General features: G+C 42.0%; 1 protein-coding gene across 3 annotated transcripts in view; it reads left to right on the forward strand.

Moving 5' to 3' along the window:
- The window catches only part of ctbp2l (C-terminal binding protein 2, like), a 97,240-nt gene that overhangs the window by 26,608 nt on the left and 50,931 nt on the right, over nt 1-19,701 (forward strand). For 2 of the 3 annotated variants that reach the window (XM_028566862.1, XM_028566861.1), the window contains one exon: nt 18,674-18,882. In XM_028566862.1, coding sequence (XP_028422663.1) covers nt 18,813-18,882 — 70 coding nt within the window. In that variant the 5' untranslated portion in view covers nt 18,674-18,812. The remainder of the gene's footprint in view (nt 1-18,673; nt 18,883-19,701) is intronic. The other variant, XM_028566863.1, reaches the window with a different exon arrangement.

Below are 19,701 nucleotides of genomic sequence, written 5' to 3' on the forward strand. Positions count from 1 at the left end.
TCACAGGTATAGATGCAGAGAGAGGAGACGGAGAGAAGCAAAGGGAGAGGTTTGCAGTTAAGCTTTTGGATGATAACTGATGTGCTGGGAGTTGTTGTGCAGCAGCGGCTGTGGGGTGAAGGGAGCTGTTTGAAGGCCTCGGCATGGATATGCCTAGTGATAGATTAGCTTCCCTTTAACCCCAGAGATCAGTGGGGTGGCAGATGTCTCTTCCCTACTCCAATAGCAAATTGGCATGCTTGGTGGGTCTTGTACAGAGCTTGTTGCCGGCTGAGGCGAGAAGGCACTCGGTTTTCTTTACTTTCACAGCTGTGCTCAATGACTAGTCGCAGTGACATTCAATCTTTAGATGTCTGCTGTATTTGGTAGGCTTACTTGGTCTGTTCTGTCAGTTTTAAACATCTGTTTAATTCACTTCAGATTCAGAGAGTATCCGTGTGTTATATGTGACTCACCTTACTGATCTGGCATGTATCTCAATGTTAAGCAGGCTACAGGCTGCATTCACCATCAGCAAGGACTGCTGACAAATAGCACAAATGCATGTCCGTACGTACGCTGCCATTAACTGTGCGTATTAAAAGGATAACCTTGTATGGTGGTGGTGATGATGACACATCATCACCACCACCATACAGGTGTTCACACATCATGTGTGTGAACACCTGTAATATTTCTCGTTAATGCAATTATCTAATCAACCAATCAGATGGCAGCTGCTTCAATGCATTTAGGGGTGTCGTCCAGGTCTAGATAATCTCCTGAACTCCAAACTGAATGTCAGAATGGGAATGAAAGGGGATCTAAGCAACTTTGAGCGTGGCATGGTTATTGGTGCCAGACGGGCTGGTTTGAGTTTGAATGGGCTGACTGATTCCAGCTGATAGAAGATCAACTTTGACTCAAATAACCACATGTTACAACCGAGGTATGCAGCAAAGCATTTGTGAAGCCACAAGACAAACAACCTTGAGGCGGATGGGCTACAGCAGCAGAAGACCCCACCGGGTACCACTCATCTCCACTAAAAATAGGAAAATGAGGCTACAATTTGCACGAGCTCACCAAAATTGGACAGTTGAAGACTGTAAAAATGTTGTCTGGTCTGAGGAGTCTCGATTTCTGTTGAGACATTCAGATGGTAGAGTCAGAATTTGGCGTAAACAGAATGAGAACATGGATCTGTCATGCCTTGTTACCACTGGGCAGGCTGGTGGTGGTGGTGTGGGGAATGTTTTCTTGGCACACTTTTAAGCCCCTTAGTACCAATTGGGCATTGTTTAAATGCCACAGCCTACCTGAGCATTGTTTCTGACCATGTCCATCCCTTTATGACCACCATGTACCCATCCTCTGATGGCTACTTCCAACAGGTTAATGCACCATGTCACAAAGCTTGAATCATTTCAAATTGGTTTCTTGAACATGACAATGAGTTCGCTGTAATAAAATGACCCCACAGTCACCAGATCTCAACCCAATAGAACATGTTTGGGATGTGGTGGAACTGGAGCTTCGTGCCCTGGATGTGTACCCCACAAATCTCCATCAACTGCAAGATGCTATTCTATCAATATGGGCCAACATTTCTAAAGAATGCTTCCAGCACCTTGGTGAATCAATGCCATGAAGAATTGAGGCAGTTCTGAAGGCGAAAGGGGGTCAAACACGGTCTTAGTAGGGTGTTCCTAATAATCCTTTAGGTGAGTGTGTATATAGCAATTGTAAGTCGCTTTGGATAAAAGTGTCCGCTAAATGACATGTAATGTAATGTTGTTTGTGTTGTGCTGCAACGATGGAAAACAAAATCCTTTATTAATGCAGAAATTCGCTGTAGCATTACAAAAAAACTGGAATCCCTAACTGCAGTGGTGGTGCAGTGAGTTAGACTGATGATTTCTAGTTGGATGTCTCTGGATTGTGGAATTACTATGCTATATACTGTATGTAATTTGTTAGTAATACTCTCGATTATATTCTTTCAGATTAAATCACAAGATTGACTGATGTGGTATTCACATTTCACAAGGGGAAATTAGCTTTTCTATCTTTTCAGATTCATCTAATTATTGCTGTGCAAAACAGCCAGCAGCCACAACACCTGTGTTAAAAACCCAATATTTATTATTCAGTCAAGATCTCACAAAACTCAGATGCGCAAAGAGGTGCTTTGCATCAATGACACTGTGTCCTTGTTGTTTTTGTAAGCTGGGGAATTGGGTACTTTACTAAAGCCACCTGATACTTTTAATTTAGCAGCATGTCGGTTACTCTTTTGGAGCATCGGCTTAGCACTTTAGTTCCCATGAGGCCGCTGGATCCTCACTTTCATTAAAGTTGTTTGGAGAGTCTCTCGGCTTGGTTGCCTCATAAAACAAACTGCTATGATGAAAATAACTTAAAACCACACAAACCAGCGCTACTCTGTTTTATTAGTACACTCACACAGAGGCAGATGTACACATACACAACAAAATGCTGTGTTTGTTAAGTTCTAATGAGTCCCAGTAGCAGCGGTTTGAGTTTTCCCTCCTAATTTGACATGCTTCACTTGGGCTGGGTCCCTCTCGCTCCGCAGAACTCAAATCCTCCATGCAGAGGCCTAATGAATCTTCTCCAAGTACCCAAACAAAGGACAAACAAAACAAGCGGGAAACTCTCACTTCCCTGAGCTTCTAATTGTCACAAACATGTCAATCAATCACTACAGCTGGCTTGAATCCTCCTTTTCTACTGACAAAATAGTTATTAGTCTCCCATGAGAACATATCAATCTTCTGATTGCCGGGTATTACACTCATGTATTGGGTTTCCTTTCATTTTGCTCCAGCAGTGTGAGAACATTGACCGTTGTACTTTCTGCTAAGGAAGGTGACATGAAGAACAATGAGTTGAGCGCCGCTGGTCTCCTAGGGCTCTCCATGTTGAGTTCCAGCAGTAATTGAATCGGGGCTTTTGCTGCCCACAGAAGACGGTGTGAGTGAATTGCCTCAGATGGTTTATAGGGTAATAAAGTCCCTCCACACCAACACCTGCCAGCTGCGCTCAGCTTTGACCAAAAACAGTCTATTTAATACCTCCCGCTGTGCACCTGCAGCCCACCCGTAACGGTCAGCACACAACTCAATCACACCATCATCACAGCCAATAGACGGTGTCTCTTTCTGTGTCTCCTGGATGCTTTTGAAAGTTATGATTGGGGGGGTAATTAAAATCTTGACTCAATTAGCCCGTTGTTAACCTTGTTTGCAGGTTAGGATGCTGTATTTTGGGCCAAATGCAGTAACTGCAGTTATTTTCTATTATTTGATTTCCTCATCTGCTTGCCTCAGCTGCCGGCGAGCACTCACCGTTGTAAATACTGAAAAATGCTTTTCCAGGACTTCCTCTTCTCTTCACAGCAGTGCGCTCCTTTTTCAAAACAACTTCTGTCTCTTATGAAAGAAACGGCTGAGTCGGTGAAGAGTAAATGGACGCAGCGGCGATCAAATCTGATGTTCAGTTGTATTTGTCCCAAAAGAGTCTTTCATACATTACAGTCAGTGTTTACTTAAGCCAGGTGTCAGTTTGTAATGTGCAAATGTGAAAAATGTTGCGATGAATTATGTTAATTACATCGCTGGCAAAACTGTGCACTTTTAAAATGCCATTATTGTGCGAGCATGCTTCTTCTCTCTGCTTTTGCGGCCAGCTTTCGGCATTATTAAGGAATTGTGCATTAATGGGAGTCAGCAGTTTTCAGCGGTGCAATCTCATTACATTTACAGGGAAGGGATGAAGCAACAAAAAAAAAAATTAATTGGAGGCATGCGACAGTTAGGACAGGGGCCTGGGCAAGGGCAGAATAAATCAGAGGTCAGTTTGACAGTTATATGGCTCTGTGGAGAGAGAAGTGGTTAACTTTAATGGAAGGAGATAGTAATGTTGAGTTACTTTATTTTTCCCTCTTCCTCCCCATGCCATGCACTCATCCCATCCCCTTCCCCCTCATCAGCTGAGGCACACAGCCCCTCACCCCTGAACTATTTTGACTCAGCTTGATATATAGAGTTAATTCAGCCCTCTCCGCGCATTAATTCATGCGTTTCATGCATTCAATGTCATGCAGACTCAGCGCGGGGTGGAATTGTTAATTTTCGACGCAGAGATTGCAGCCTCCCTACACACACACACACACACACACACACACACACACACACACACACACACACACACACACACACACGGACAGATTAAATCAATAATATAAATTATGGTTGGTTGCAGCCCTACATTTTCAGTCACTTTTGTGTACACTATGTGGTAGAATATGCTAACAGAACTCATAATGTCTTCTGAGGTGTGACCCCATCCATCTGCTCCCACAAGCATATAACAATCCCAACACACACACACACACACACACACACACACACACACACACACACACACACACACACACACACACACACACACACACACACACACACACACACACCTACCTCTCTGTCCTGCCTGTCACATACTCTACACACTGTCCCCACCCCCTACTCCTCCATCCTTCTCTCCTCCTCCTTGCCCTCGTCCACCCTCCTTGTATTTTTTTCCCATTACTTTGGAAGTTAATTTGGCTAAAAGAGTGTCTACTCCCAGCAGTATTTCCTGCAGCATCAGGTTTCTTCTTCTCTTTAAAAAACAACACTTGAGCGTGGTTTTTGCCTCTAGAACAGTCAAATCTACACACAAGTCCTCATCTTTCTCCCCACCTCTAAACTGGACTCTCACCTCATGGCCTTTTGATCACGTCTTGCCCTCACCACCCATCCCCAAGTTCACTAAGGTCATCCCCACAAGGGGCCGACCCCCACCCCCTAACCTTCCCGCTGACCGCTGACTTAAGCCTTGTGCTTTTATAATTGGGGGAGACGCTGGCTAGTAAACCATCCAGTGAAGTGGCTTCTGCAGGTTAATGGGGCCCTACTCTCTATGCACTTCATTTAATCCGGGCAGAGGGGTGTGTGTGTGTGTGTGTGTGTGTGTGTGTGTGTGTGTGTGTGTGTGTGTGTGTGTGTGTGTGTGTGTGTGTGTGTTGGGATTGTTATATGCTTGTGGGAGCAGATGGATGGGGTCACACCTCAGAAGACATTATGAGTTCTGTTAGCATATTCTACCACATAGTGTACACAAAAGTGACCGAAAATGTAGGGCTGCAACCAACCATAATTTATATTATTGATTTAATCTGTCCGTTATTTTCAGATTAGTTGTTCAGTCCTATGAATGTCAAATAAGTCCACGTTTGCAGAGCCCAAGGTGATGTCTTAAACTGGCACGTTTTGTCCAATCAACAGTTATCAACAGAAAATTCAGTCTTCCATGATATTAAACACAGAAAAGCAAAATCTGGAACCAATGAATGTTTGGCATTTTAGCTTGATACATGACTTAATCCATGAACCGAATAATTAAGAACCACTGAAATCATTTGATTAAACGTGTATACAAATGAAAACAAACTGTAGTTACAGACATTTGGCTCTGACAATTCAATCAAGTCATCTGGAATTACAAGTTTAGCTCAAGCAGAAAGATCTAATTAACCTCAATCTGATACAATAACCCTCTGTTTTTTCACAACTTGTAACGTGTTCAAAGACATGGCATCATTTTGCAAGCACTGCTTTTTTCCTGCAGGTCTGAGTAGTGGCAGAATGGCTTTTTTTATTTATTTTTTTTACATTGTTTCAGAGGCCTTGGCTCAGACCAGCCATCCACACATACAATTTGAAAAGCATTTCCCCCCCAGGCCTTGAACACAACAAGTATAAAGTTGAAGCCATCACCTCAACTCTAACATGGAAACTATCTCAAGCCGAAGTTAGTGGAGAGAGAAAAAAAATATTACTTCTGCTGTGGTCTGGCAGAGTTGCAGAGCACATTTGTTTTAATTTATTTATTTTATTTCAGTTGGCAAGGTAGAGGTGAGTTTACTTTCTTTTTTTATTTTAGCAGTGGGAGGAAAAAAGGAGGTCACATTTGTTGGCAATACTGTGGGAGTGCACTGCTACGAGTACGAGGGCTTTGTGTCACGAGACATTTTGTGGCCGGCAGGAGAGAAACCTAGCACTGTGACAGGGGCTTTTCTTTTCTTTTAAAAGGCGCAGCGACCCCCATGACCCACTGAGTTGAAATAGAGGCCACCGTTGATTTTCATGCCTTGATTTAGGGAAGAAAAGTCTCTGACAGCGACCGTTGAATGAAAACAACGACAGAGGGTGTGCCGTTTGTGTCAGGAGTGTCAGTCGCTGCTGCTCAGATAACACAACTGACCCAAACCCTAAGGCGGTCAGTGTGGATACAATCCCATGATTCATCCTTTATCATGGCATTTCTGTCAGGACCTGGGAGGAGTTCTCATTGAGCGGGTTCTGCACTGACCCACACATACACACGCGTACATACACATCTTTACGTACCCTATTCACACAAGACCATGGAATTCATGCATTTAAATGGCCCATCTAGTGGAGCACTGGTATTATACAACACTTGCAGCATTTTGAAGATAAAGCTGATGACATTATATTTATGTTAATGGTTTTTATTCGCCTCCTTTGGTGTTCAGATTGTTGAAAAAATGGTGCTTTGATTGGTCTTTGAGAATCGACGGCAAACTGTAACCGATGGCAGCTTGCAGAGCAAAGATTGCAGAGCTTCCATTCAGTGCATGTTAGTGCTGAAACGATTAGTTGATTAACCGATTGATAACCAATTAATTAATCGTCACTCGTCAAGCCAAAACGCTTGACGAGTGCTTCTTAAATGTTTCTCTTTGTTTTAGTTAATTGTAAATTGAATCTCTTTGGATTTTGGAGCGTTGGTCGGACGGACACAAGAGGTGTCTTGGAACGTGTGATTGGCATTTTTTTATTTATTTATTTTTTAACACTGATTTAAATTATTAATTAGTAAGAACGTTGCAGCCCTAGTGCATTTCAGTTTTGTAGGAAAAGTCCAATGGGGAACCATTTGACAAATGTGTGACAAATTATCGGGGAAAAAAACTAAATTAGTAGAGAAACAAAACCAATGAAGATGCTTGCATGATACATTTAAGCAATTCACATCCTTTCATGCTCTTTGGCATGTATACAAATTCGGAGTAGGTCCAAATCCGGAGTAGGTCAAGTTAACCTCAAGACGTCAGGACAACCTCTCTGTACTATGATGGAACATTTCGTACCTGACGGGAGCTGTGTCTTGCAGGAAGACAATGCCTCCATCTGTACGGGGTCACTGAAAGGTTTGAAGTATGAAAATGATGTTAATGGATTTGTGATGATGAATGAAGATGAATGGTGTTCCTCCATCCAGTAGAGTGCAGTGACTTCGAGAATCTAAGGCAAGGAGCCCTGAAACAGTTCTGGAGGCGAATGGGGGTGCAAAACCTCACTTATTTGTCACCCATCTGTGTGTATGACTCCAGTTGTTGCATAAATATCATCCCAAAAAAAAAAAAAAAAAAAAAAATAGAAACGTGTCCGCCTGAGTATAAGTCTGAATAGCAGTATGTAGAGATAATGGTGTAAAAATTGATTTAAGTTTCACGCAGATGCCCCACATTTGTTTCCCCCAGGTTCAGAGAAATGCAGGAACAGCAAAAACACAGCGACCGCATTTGTATGAGAAAATTACTCCGGCTGCATGCTTGATGGTCTCCAAAAAAAAAAAAAAAAAAAAAAAAAAACTCCCAAAGAGGGGGGAAAAAAAAATCTCAGTCTAGTTGTTGAATACAGTTTAACAGATTTCTTCCACTTCAGCATTGAGGAGCTGCGGAGACGCGCTCCATCTTAGGGAAGAGAGGATGCGTCCCTGCTCTAATCAATTCAGGTGGGCAGCATTATCCGTGGAGCTGCCACCAGAGCTGCGCTGCACAATAACTCAAGGAGGGCATTTGAGAAGTGTGTGAGTTTGATCCTGTGCCAGGGTGATGAATAGCTGTTTTTTCTCTTTTGTTGCCCATCAGCACTTTTATTCTGCAGTTAATCCGCCAGACCCACACTGTAATTTTTCACCTTGCTGTGTGATTGTGTTTGTGTAGTTGTGTGTGTTTGTGTGTGTTTCCATGTCTTGCTGTCAGTGGAAGGGCTCTTTTTCTCCCATAAACACTTGCATCCGCCCCGCCCCGCTGGCATTGGAGGCTGATTGTGTGTGTGTGTGTGTGTGTGTGTGTGTGTGTGTGTGTGTGTGTGTGTGTGTGTGTGTGTGTGTGTGTGTGTGTGTGTGTGTGTGTGTGTGTGTGTGTGTGTGTGTGTGTGTGTGTGTGTGTGTGTGTGTGTGTGTGTGTGTGTGTGTGACATCTCGTGAACAGTTAGTGAGGAGTCGGAGCCTTATATAACATGTCAACAGGATCCGGTGGGGGTACACGCTTGTTACCGGGGTGTGTCAGGTGTTAAAAGGATGTCATGTTGTTGCAGATAATGCAGCTTGCCCACTTGATTTACTGCACCAGTGGAGGTGAGGCTTTCTGCTTTGACCTCCTTCTGCTGAACTCACGTTCACACTGAGCCGGTTAAATACGACAACGCAGATTTTTCTTTCGGTTTTCCTGCCGTCCGCACCAAATTGCCGTTTTTCAAATCCAGATGTTAATATTTTTTAAGTTCAAAAAAGTATATAAGTTCAAAAAAGTATATGAGTTCAAAAACTCCGGCCTCGAGTTTAAGCGACAATGGGGTTAAATTCAGCTTTGGAAAACAATAACATAACCCTACTCTGACCATCATAAAATAGGGATTTGATACAGGGAGTTATACAGTGTACCACTCCTAACCAAATGGTGGCTGTGATGGCATGATTTTGTTGTTTGCTGACTGTTTGCTAAAGAGAACACCGAAACAGAAATGTAGCAATTTTTCCGGTTGTTCCTTAAAAGACTAGTGTGGACGCAGGTCTTTTTCACACATACTATAGGTCATTTTCAGAATCAGTTGGGTTAGTGTAGACGCAGTCTGAGGTCACATTTAGGTTGTTTTTTTTTCCCCCAGGAAACATCCGGCTTGTATTAGATCACTTACAGTACACCGGCTACAGCTCAACCACACAGACAAATGGTTAATGAGGCACAAGTGGAATGCCATGACATTCTGTGCGCAACAGACGCACCCCAACAGAACGTCCCCACATTCTCCTCTTTCTTGTCCTCTTCTTGCTTCTCACACCTGCTCTGATTAGGGAGTTGGGGGTCCTTGTGGTCTTATTTTAATACATTCCTGAGCACCTTGAGCCCCTCCTCAGCCTCGCTCGCGCTCACCACGTCTCTTCGTGGTGGAGGGGCTAGCATTCCTCCAGAGAGCTGTTCTACATACGGTGGACAAGAAGCACAGCTTCGCGCAAAAGCCTGCTGAGACTCCACACCATTTATCTCTCAGCTGCAAGGTTGGGCCAAGACTAATTGACTGAGATATGTGTGTTGTGTGTGTGTGTGTGTGTGTGTGTGTGTGTGTGTGTGTGTGTGTGTGTGTGTGTGTGTGTGTGTGTGTGTGTGTGTGTGTGTGTGTGTGTGTGTGTGTGTGTGTGTGTGTGTGTGTGTGTGTGTGTGTGTGTGTGTGTCAGTCCTAGTCCCTGGAAGCGTGGCACATTAGTAGAGCCTGAGATGATAGGATGTGGTAAAGAGAGAGAGAAGCCAACCTTGTGTTGTGAGCCCATCAGAGGGGGCTCAGATAAAAAGCTCTCCTGTAAAGTCAGTCATTGGCTTCAACTCTCTAAAATACGGCCAGTTAAACTGTGCTCAGGGAGCAGACAAACCACACAGCCGATGCTGCATTTAAAGAATCTCTTTTTTTTTGTGTCATCATTTATCAGTTATGATAGAATAGTACAGATAGCTAATATCTGTGAACATGCTGACATCACCACAACGAAATCCGATGGTACAAGAAACACAAGGGGTCAGAGTGACCATGCAGGTTTTAAGCAAACCCGCTTCCTTCTTATCGGGGGAGAAACCAAAAGTGAGTGCACCTGAAATGTTGGTACTACTAAACTGTCACTGCATAGAAAAACTGTGTGCGCCCACAACTACTGTAAGTACGGAAGGTTTAGTTGAACCAGAATAACGGTCTGTAAACTATGATCAGCATCATTCGCCATTCCAATTCATTTGCTTGTCTTTTTCTACCAAATTAACACGGGTAACGCAGGTTTTTTTTTTCTTCTTCTTCTTTTTTTCAAACTTAAAGCTAATGTTTTCTGTTTTTAGTGATGCTGTCATGTTCCCATATCTCAGCAATTAACTTGTTGAGTATATTGTGTTATTGTTACCGAATTAGACAAACTGAAATGATTACATTTAAGTGTTTCTGCCTGTGTGAATCCCCGTCCTCGTGTGGTGCAGCAAGGACCTCGTGCTCTTTCTCTGTGTTCCTCTCACCACTCTGCTCTGGACATTATCAACACATTGTTTAACTTGGCCTCCTCCCAATGTAAGCCCAAGTACAGCACGGAGTTGGCTGTCTCACCGTCCTCAGGGAGTGGGCTGAGCGATGTGTGTGTGTGTTCGTGGGCACATTCTGGGGGGAGTGGAAGCACCTCATTCTCCTGGACCAGGAAGCTTTGAATCACGCTGGCTCTTCCTGGAAGGACCCAGAGGGAGCCGGGCTGAGCCGGCTGGACCCAGGCAGGCTGTCTGAGCCGGAGCCTGGCCTCTCGCTGACACCAAGCTTGTGGTGAGCGCAGTTCTTACCTCACCCTCAGTGAAACAGGCCACGCCTTCCTTCTGCTCACCAGGTTGGCACGCTGCAGGCGATTTCCTGTACTGGGAAGTGTTTTCAGCTTTGGCTGCGGCTGTGGCTTGCACTGATAACCTCAGCCTCTGGAACTTTGAGAAACAAGAGTTTATTGAGTTTATTGATCGGATGTAAATAGCACAAGGTGGGCTACAGTAGCTTACATTTCAAGTGCGGCCTTATTTCAAGAGTAAATATTCATCACTGATGCCACTAGTTCAACAATTCTGCAGTTTGAAGGCATTCAGTTTGGCATGCTTACCGAGCTAAATATAATTGTGTCAATCTGTCACCTGCCTACGCTGTCACAGGCCTCGTTTAGTTCATGGAAATCACACTCTCCTCTGCCTGAGGTGCTGAGGATCTGGGCATGTAAGTTGATATTAATAGTAGAGTTGGGCTGGTGCTGCAGGGTGTCCACACCTTCCTGTTTTCTTTTTCTTTGTTTTCGCCCGGCGCTGACAGCTTTACCTCTGGAGGAACTCCAGCATCTGAAAGGGAAAAATGGTCCCCATTGTTCAAATGGGGTGCTGTAGTGAAAAACAAAAACACGGGGGCTTTTTTGAAGAAAATAACTAGGGGGGTAGTAATAAAAAAGACTGCGGTATCAAGAGTACAAACAACTTTGTCATTGAGACCTATTTGTTATTTCTAACGGACATTTAGAGGATAGAGGGATTTCTTTTTTTTTTCCCAGAGAAGTGTGTCTCGTTTTAGAGAAAGTGTAAATTCATATCGTACTTGCTTTGGAGGTCCTCATTTCTGGGTCTCTGAAGAGGCTTGCTGAGCTCTGGCTTTTGATAGGAATCAGCTGTAAGAGGGATGGATATTGCTGTTCGTTTTTTTGCTGCATCCTGCTGTCAGATAACTTTAACAGTTGTCTCTGCTCACAATTTTCCTGTCAAACTCCTCTGGGAAATTAAATCAGGAGAAGTACCGGCTGAAGTTATCCAACTCTATCTTAAAGCAAGTGCTTTGTGTTTTTAAAGTCTTGGCAAGGATTACCACAGAACTCACATTAAGACATTACATGGAAATTCAAAGAGGTTGTAGCTTCATCTGGGAAAGATAAATACAGACTTCAGATCTGCAGTGCATGTGACAATTCATTGAAAGATGTCCTCATGAAGCTTTTACTGAATGAGATAGAATTTGTCAGTTAACTAAAAATAACCAGTTAGATAATCTTAATCTTTCTAACTGTCCGCCCAATACAGATAAAAATATCCTGCCTCTGACTGTCTGTACATGGACTAAAAAATCCAACATTTCATAATTAAGCACAATGAGTCAAAGCGCTGTTTTCAAAAAGATGCAACACTATCCAAATATTTTTAGAGTTCATTCCATCTGATGCTTGATGACATCCCTGTGGTGTTGGTGTGGTTTCTGTATTTTTGCCACATACTGAAAATGTGGTTAGATTGGCTTTAAAAGATTGCTGTACAGTAGGCTATAAGGATTTATGGTTACATCATGCAATTCAGACAGATCTAAATCAAAAGACTTTATCATCTAATCCTACCTCATTTTAATCTTCGGAGCTTTAAACTCAGTCATATTCTTTAAGTGGTTAAAAACCACGGCAGCTGTTGAAGCTTTTTCATCGTAATTAGTTGACAAATGTTGAAATCAACTCAGATGCTAGAAAGTGCTCAGATTGCATACCTTTGCCAAGCAAGCCTGAACATACATACATTTGTTCCAACTTTTTATAATAGAAAATGTCCACAAGTTTGTGATCTGGATCTGTATCAGAATAAAGATAGTGATTTTTTTGAACAATTGTGGGATACTAGTGCCACATTCATTAATTTTATCACTCAGAGAAAGTGCAGTAGCTTATAAGAACAAAACACGTGTGGGAATGTATTGCTGTTAGATATCGCCCCTAAATGTCAGAACCGGCACTGCAAAGCATCAGAACAAGAGTCTCAGCGCTGAGCCCAAGGCGTCACTAGCACTTCATCACATCCTTAGAAAGTAGAGTCTTGGAGTCTTAGTGGAGCACACCCAAAGGCTTAATGTCAGCAAATTAATTATGGATTCACCCAATTAGTTCACAAACTACACTGTGTTCGAGGGAAAATGATCATTCCCCCACATTGCTTGTCTCTTCAGTCTTTGCCCCAGTGTGCATTGTGCCTTGCTCAGAAGTGTGTGTGTGTGTGTGTGTGTGTGTGTGTGTGTGTGTGTGTGTGTGTGTGTGTGTGTGTGTGTGTGTGTGTGTGTGTGTGTGTGTGTGTGTGTGTGTGTGTGTGTGTGTGTGTGTGTGTGTGTGTGTGTGTGTGTGTGTGTGTGTGTGTGTGTGTGTGTGTGTGTGTGTGTGTGTGTGTGTGTGTGTGTGGCGACACAGCAGGCAGGTAGCCTGACCTTTTTAATTATTCAATCTCTCAAACACATCCATAGACGCTCTATTAGCCGGCTCTCACTCTGTCTCCAGTTTGGTTTTTTAACAATTCTACCCCCCACCCCCGTCCAAACAACATATTTCTGTCTGTCTTAAACAAAAGGAAATAGCTTCTCTGCTCTGTTCTTTAGGCTCTTCCAAATCACACTGATCTTTGTCAACACATGGAGTGATAACTGTAATCTGTAATCTTTTGACTGTGCGAGATTGCCTCAGATCAGTAGCCCCCTTCCCCTCAAGTGTCTAATAATAAAGTAAGTAATCACTGCTTTCTAATGAGAGTCTGTCAGGGGCGGTGCTCGTATCTGTTTACCAAACCAAATTATTTTCTTATTTCGGCAAAGTCAATTAATCACATCGGAGACAATTCTGTTAGTGTTTGTCTCTCAATAGGAAGATGGATTGCAACAACGTTAGTGCCATCATTAAATTTCATCACATTACAAGAAGACGCTGTCGCAAATTAATTCAATTTGACTCTTGTTTTTTTTTTTTTTTTTTTTGACATTCTGTCGTGGTTAAAGTCGTAGTGTTGGGTGGAGACTGAAATTAGGACTGCAAATGTTAGCGTTATCAGCTGTTGCTTAGCGGACAGATGATAGATCCTGCAGACGGGAGAAATAAGCAACTTCACTTCTGTTGGTTTAGCCTCGCTCAGCAGAATGAATTTATTCACCATATGCAATGTATAAACCTTTTTTTTCCGGTTTGTTTAGCCTCACTCAGCAGAATGAATTTAATCACCATTATGCAATGTATAAACCTTTTTTTTTCTTTTACTAAATTGTTTTGACATGTTCAGTTATGCATTGTTATACTGTATTTCGCATGAAAAATATTTAGAAAATATAGAATCACACACGTTTCCCACATTTTAGCATTCATATATCAATATATATGACCTATTTACTGAGTTATACATTCTGTTGGTTCAGTTAACCAAAATAAAATGGCAATATCTGCTGCTACACTTTTCGGTTGTCTCGACTTCAAAATAATATTAAAATAAAAAATATTGGTTTATGGCCATTCAATGCATTCAGTGTTTTTAACTTCACTTTAACTTAACTTTTAACTTTTCTTCAGTGCTTCAACGTTCTGCAACGTGTCTACCTAAACATTTTAACAATCTTACACATTATACAAATTTTACACATTAGAAAAATATGATGTCAACCCAAATGTTCCTGAAACCAAAAGTAAAACTCTGATTGAAGTGACTTGGACATTAAAGCTTGCTGCGGCGCCATGATGACACCCGGGGAAAATCCAACAACTCAGTTATACACAACTAAAACAATATATTCTTACAAAACATGTGTGTTTCCTGAGAGGGTGAACTTTTCCTGCTACCGAATTCCCACCGTGGTCCAAAAGCACAGGGGAGACACTTTGTTTCTCTCACTATGCCTCTAGAGTTGGTACTCTCTCACTCGCTCTACCACACACTCCCCACATATAAACACATGCCGGCCCTGCTGAGATGGACTCACACACCAGCGCACAAGTATAAACATCAGGCCACTTACTTAGGCTACGGCGAAAGCTCTGCGTGGAGCCTCCGCAGAACCATAAATCACGCTTAAGGCATCTTAAAATTGCTTGTTTTGTCTGAATAACCGTTCAAGTTTTTCACATATAAAACTGAGGAAAAAAAGGACATAGAAATTATTAATTAGCCAATCAAGAAAATGATCAATGAGCTACCGTAACCTTTTAAGAACTGACATCCGCCGTACCAGCTAGGTTTCCTCCCAATAGATTGACTTGTCCTGTATGTATCAACAAAATATGGTATCATCTATGCTTAGCAAATAACTAACTATTCCTTTAATGATTAATAGATTAGCAATTTGTTGTTGGTCTATTTTCAGTCAATTTTCTGTCACGGATTGGTTCAGCACTAACTGAAACCACCGCTTTGTGCATATTTGTCTCTTATCTATTGTGCTGCATTAAACTCCTGCAACTGACGGACTGCCCTTCCCCCACCCCTGCAGACAGTAGTCGGACAGTGATCTCTGTGTGTTACTGACATTGAGCAGAGTTTGTGGACTGTGATTGTGCTCACAGCGGAGCCGTCCTTGGGAGACAGAGCCGGCCGTCACAGATATGGATTCCTACATTTAATGGCTCTGCCCCTCTCGCACAAATGTTTCTCTTTCAATGAGCTGTGGTCCCGCAGGCAGTGCGTTTTATCGATCATCTGACTTTTAATGCCTCTTAAATATTAAGATTCATGTATATGACCTTTGCGTTTGGATTGGGAGTGCAAAATCCCTGCCTAAATACCCTTTCAGGACCTGCTGGCTGCACGGCCAACTTTGCTACAGCTTTTCTTTTGAATCATGTAGAAATTGTGCCCAGTTTCATCTTTTTATTATAAAAGCATGGGGGTCATGCTTGGCTGTATTTCCTAAAGTCATGGAGGGAGTTTTTTTTGTGTGTGACCATTCTCTGCTTGAAGCTGGCTGAGGGAATGAGTGCAGCAGAAAAGAAGGGGTAGAGAAGAGGGAATAAGAATTGGGGAAGGTTTGGCCTCTGTGTGGGTCTTGTTAGCCTCTGTGAGCTCTCTTTTTCTCTACTTCCCTCCCTCTCTGTCACTCTCACTCTTTATGACACTTACACACACACACACACACACACACACACACACACACACACACACACACACACACACACACACACACACACACGAATGGACAGCCCTGGAAGAGGGCCCAGTGATTGATGACTCTGTGGGAGAGACCTCAGAGGCAGCAGCACTACAGAGAGATGGACAGATGAAAAGGAAGGAGGAGGGACAGCGAGAGGAACTGAAATGAATCAAGTAACAGGGTGAAGCCTTCCAGCAGTCCGTTAACATACTGGAGCCAGAGTACTGCCTTGTTGGAAAGACACCCTGGAAGTGACCTGTGCTGTGTAGCTTCCTCATGAAAAGACAGGTTTCTTGTGAAAAGGCAGTTAAAGGTATTCTGTTGTGTTTCAACCAAAGTTTTGTTTCTCACCAAAACAGGTGTATTAACTTAAGGTCTAACAAACCATTGAACATTTTTCCTTCCTCAAAAATCATTTCCAAAGGTTATTTTTTAACTATTTGAAATTGCGTAAGGCCGCAATGACTATTCTTTTCTCGATTAGTGTGTTTGGTTTATACAATGTTAGAAAATAGTGAAAAATGGATCCCACTTTCCCAAAGCCCATGGCGATGCCATCAAACATCTTAACGTCTTGTCTTAACGATTAATTGGTTAGTTATCGATCAACTAATAGGTCAATCAACTAACTCTTGCAGCTCTAAAATTGTGTATTATTAACATCCATGTTTGTTAGCTTGAGGTTTTCTCCTTCACTGCCTTTGACAGCCACATTGTTGCGTTTGTTTGCGCTTTACAGTCGGCAGGACAGTGTGTCGTCTGTATCGCCAAAACCTCCAGAGTACTTTTACATTCTAAATGAATGAATCTGCAGTTTGACTTGACACAAATTAATTGACTTGCTTACAAAGCCCTGTTGCTAATGTTGGATTGCACACAGAACCATTTCTAAAACTGAGATGGTAAATGTCGGGATTTCAGTGTCAGTCGCTGCACATTAAGAGCAAAGGCTTCTTTTTTTGTTTCCTGTCTATCTACACTATGTAATAAAAAGCCCCCATACACACTATGGGCAACTATGCAAAGGGAAGACTCCACACCCTGATTCCTCACACATAATGATCAAGGGTCTTGATTTTCTTTTTTTAACTCTTGACTTTTCTAGTTTTTCTTCGTTTTTTTTCTGTATTCTGACTACAAAGGACTGTTGAAGACTTTAAGTAATAACTTTGCCCTGATTTTTTTCTGGCAACAAGTAGGGGTGTAAGAAAAAATCAATACACTTGAGTATCGTTTATTTTTTTAGTTTATGTGCAAAAATATTCATGTAAGACAGTGGTTCACGTTTATGTTGTGTTTAAACCCCCTACTGCTAGATGGCTATGCTGAGACGCACCACTAGTGTCCTTGCCTAACAGTGCCTAGCAGTGCCTGACTTTTTGCTAGAAGCTAACAACGTAGCTATGGCTGAACTTTGGCCTACTTTAGCATATCAAAATTAGCTCACTAAGAACCTGTGAACCACAATCCCAAACTGGAAGTCTTATTTTCTGTGTACTGAATTGTTTACCTAAAGTAAACTTCTTTGAATTTTATGCACATCATGTCTTTTTTTATTATTAGTTTTTCTAAAATTATACTTAAAAAAAATCCCAATATATTGCCGTACGCACAGTATTGAAATATATTGCAGTATATTGAATCGTGATACGTATCGTATCGCCAGATTCTTGCCAATACACAGCCCTAGCAAAAAGGGATGTTTTCATGGTTTCAGCACTTTCTGAGAGGAGATGCGCTTCTGGCCCTGGTCCTGGATGAGCAAGATGTGGAATTTGAGTTTTCAGTGCAACATTTAATCCCTTTTGTGTTCTCTAATTCACTAAGATGCTGATCTTCACTGTGCTCTTTATGTACTGCCAGTGAAAAAAGACTCTCTAACAAAGATGTTTTTGTTTGTATTATTGTATTTGCCTGCATGTCGGTCCGTGATACTGAATGGAAGGCTTTGTCGAGGAACATTTTCAGCCTGCTCAACTTTCTGTGTGATTTAAAATGATGCCAGTCCAAATCCTGGTCAGAATAACTTCTCTTGCCAGGAATGTAATTTGTTTGCCTTTGCATTAGAAGTTGTATTTGTGTGAGCTAAGAGGAGAAATAGGGATGTAATGAATTGACACTAGATGGTATAGAGGTGGAAGTGAGATAGCGTGCTCCTCTCTGAGTAGATTTTAACTACCCTCTATTGGCCTGAATGTGTCATTACACGACAATCTGTCAACCTTCAGGTGCAGCACATTCACTCAAGAGCTTCATTTTGTCAGACAATAAATCTCTCCTCACAAGTTCTATCAGCTTGTTTTTCATTTACTTGGATCAACTTTTGTCCGATGAATATGTCTGTCTATGCTTGCTTTGTCTTGAATTGCTTTGAGGGCAAAAAAGAAGCAAACTGTAGATTGCTATTTGCCATCTGAGTCGAGATACCTAAAATGTCACTACGATCAATAAGTAATGTGACAGTGAGTGACGGAGATGGAGCTTCAGATGAGTATCTGTTAGTGAAAGAAACACACTTCAAACGGGAGAAAAGTGGAGCTTTTAGAGCATGGAAGCGTTGCCTTTCGACTTTTTATGAGCAAATGGGGCACTTTGTCACCAGCTGTGTGTGTGTGTGTGTGTGTGTGTGTGTGTGTTTGTTTTTGACTGATTTTCAGTATATCTATTGCCTGCAGCTTTGTGAGCAAGAGGCTGAGTGACTTTGTAGTCAAGGACTCTTTAATGCCTTCCCGTGTCAGGAGTCTTTCTGTGTTTGTACATCAATACTGTGTGTATATACAGCATGTGTGTGTCAGTGTTGTGTTAACCAGGTTTTTGCCTGTGTTGTGCCTTTCTTCCAGGTGTATGTGCCGAGGCGGTATGCCCCGGGGAATAGTGCTGACAGTGCACTAGGATTCTGAACCTTGTCAGTATTTGCGGCTGAGGAGGAGAGGTGCTGTGCCGAGCCGTGCCGTCCTGTGCCGTGCTGTGTTTAACGCCATGTCCCTGACTGACAAACACAAAGTGAAGAGGCAGAGGCTAGACCGGATCTGCGAAGGTAAACTCATGAGTATGTGTCTGTCCTTGACCTTTTTACCTTCACTCATTCCTCGCAAAGAGTCACACTTGTTTTTTTTTGCACGTTGTCCAACAAAAACTGTAGTTCAAGTGCCTTCCTCAAAACTTAAAAGTAGGGCTGCAGACAGAGCTGATCACATCATATTTACAATCTTGATTTTGGACCTCACGGTTAACTAAAGTTGATCTGGTTGTGTGATATTGTTTAGAGCTCCAGTGCATCAAATCAATTGCTCTCTTCAATGGTAAATTGTCTAAAAAGAAGAACAGAAGCAGTTGAAGTGAAGAAAGAATTACAATTTTGTACAGTTGGATAAGTTAGGCAGTTGTTTTATCTGTTTAAATGTCCAAATGCATTAAATCTATTTTGTTCCTAAAGATGGAGAAATAATTTAATAAATGATTATGGTCTTAGTAATGAGCAGAATAATGTTGATTATGATTTGAGCAGCAATCCAGTAAGCACTGATTTGGTGATTTGCATGCAAAAAGACAACTAGGTTTAAACTAAGTTATATTTTGCTGAATAGTGTTACATTTGTTGAAAAGTGTTACATGTTTTATTTTATCCAGAACTCCATATGGAAATATCACTTTAGCCCTGTTTTAATTGAGACATCTACATGTCTTTTGGCCTGCTAAGCTCCAAAACCATGCTTTCTGTGACGATACAAGTAATATTTTATGTTATTTCACAAAAGAAATTCTCACTATACCTGCTCTGTTTGTTTTTATTTCCCTCACCGATACTGCTTCAGAGCTCTACATCCCCTAGCCACCCATCCTTATTGTTATTAGCACAACCCTAAGA

The sequence above is a fragment of the Perca flavescens genome, chromosome 21, assembly GCF_004354835.1.
Source record: "Perca flavescens isolate YP-PL-M2 chromosome 21, PFLA_1.0, whole genome shotgun sequence".
NCBI lineage: Eukaryota > Metazoa > Chordata > Actinopteri > Perciformes > Percidae > Perca > Perca flavescens.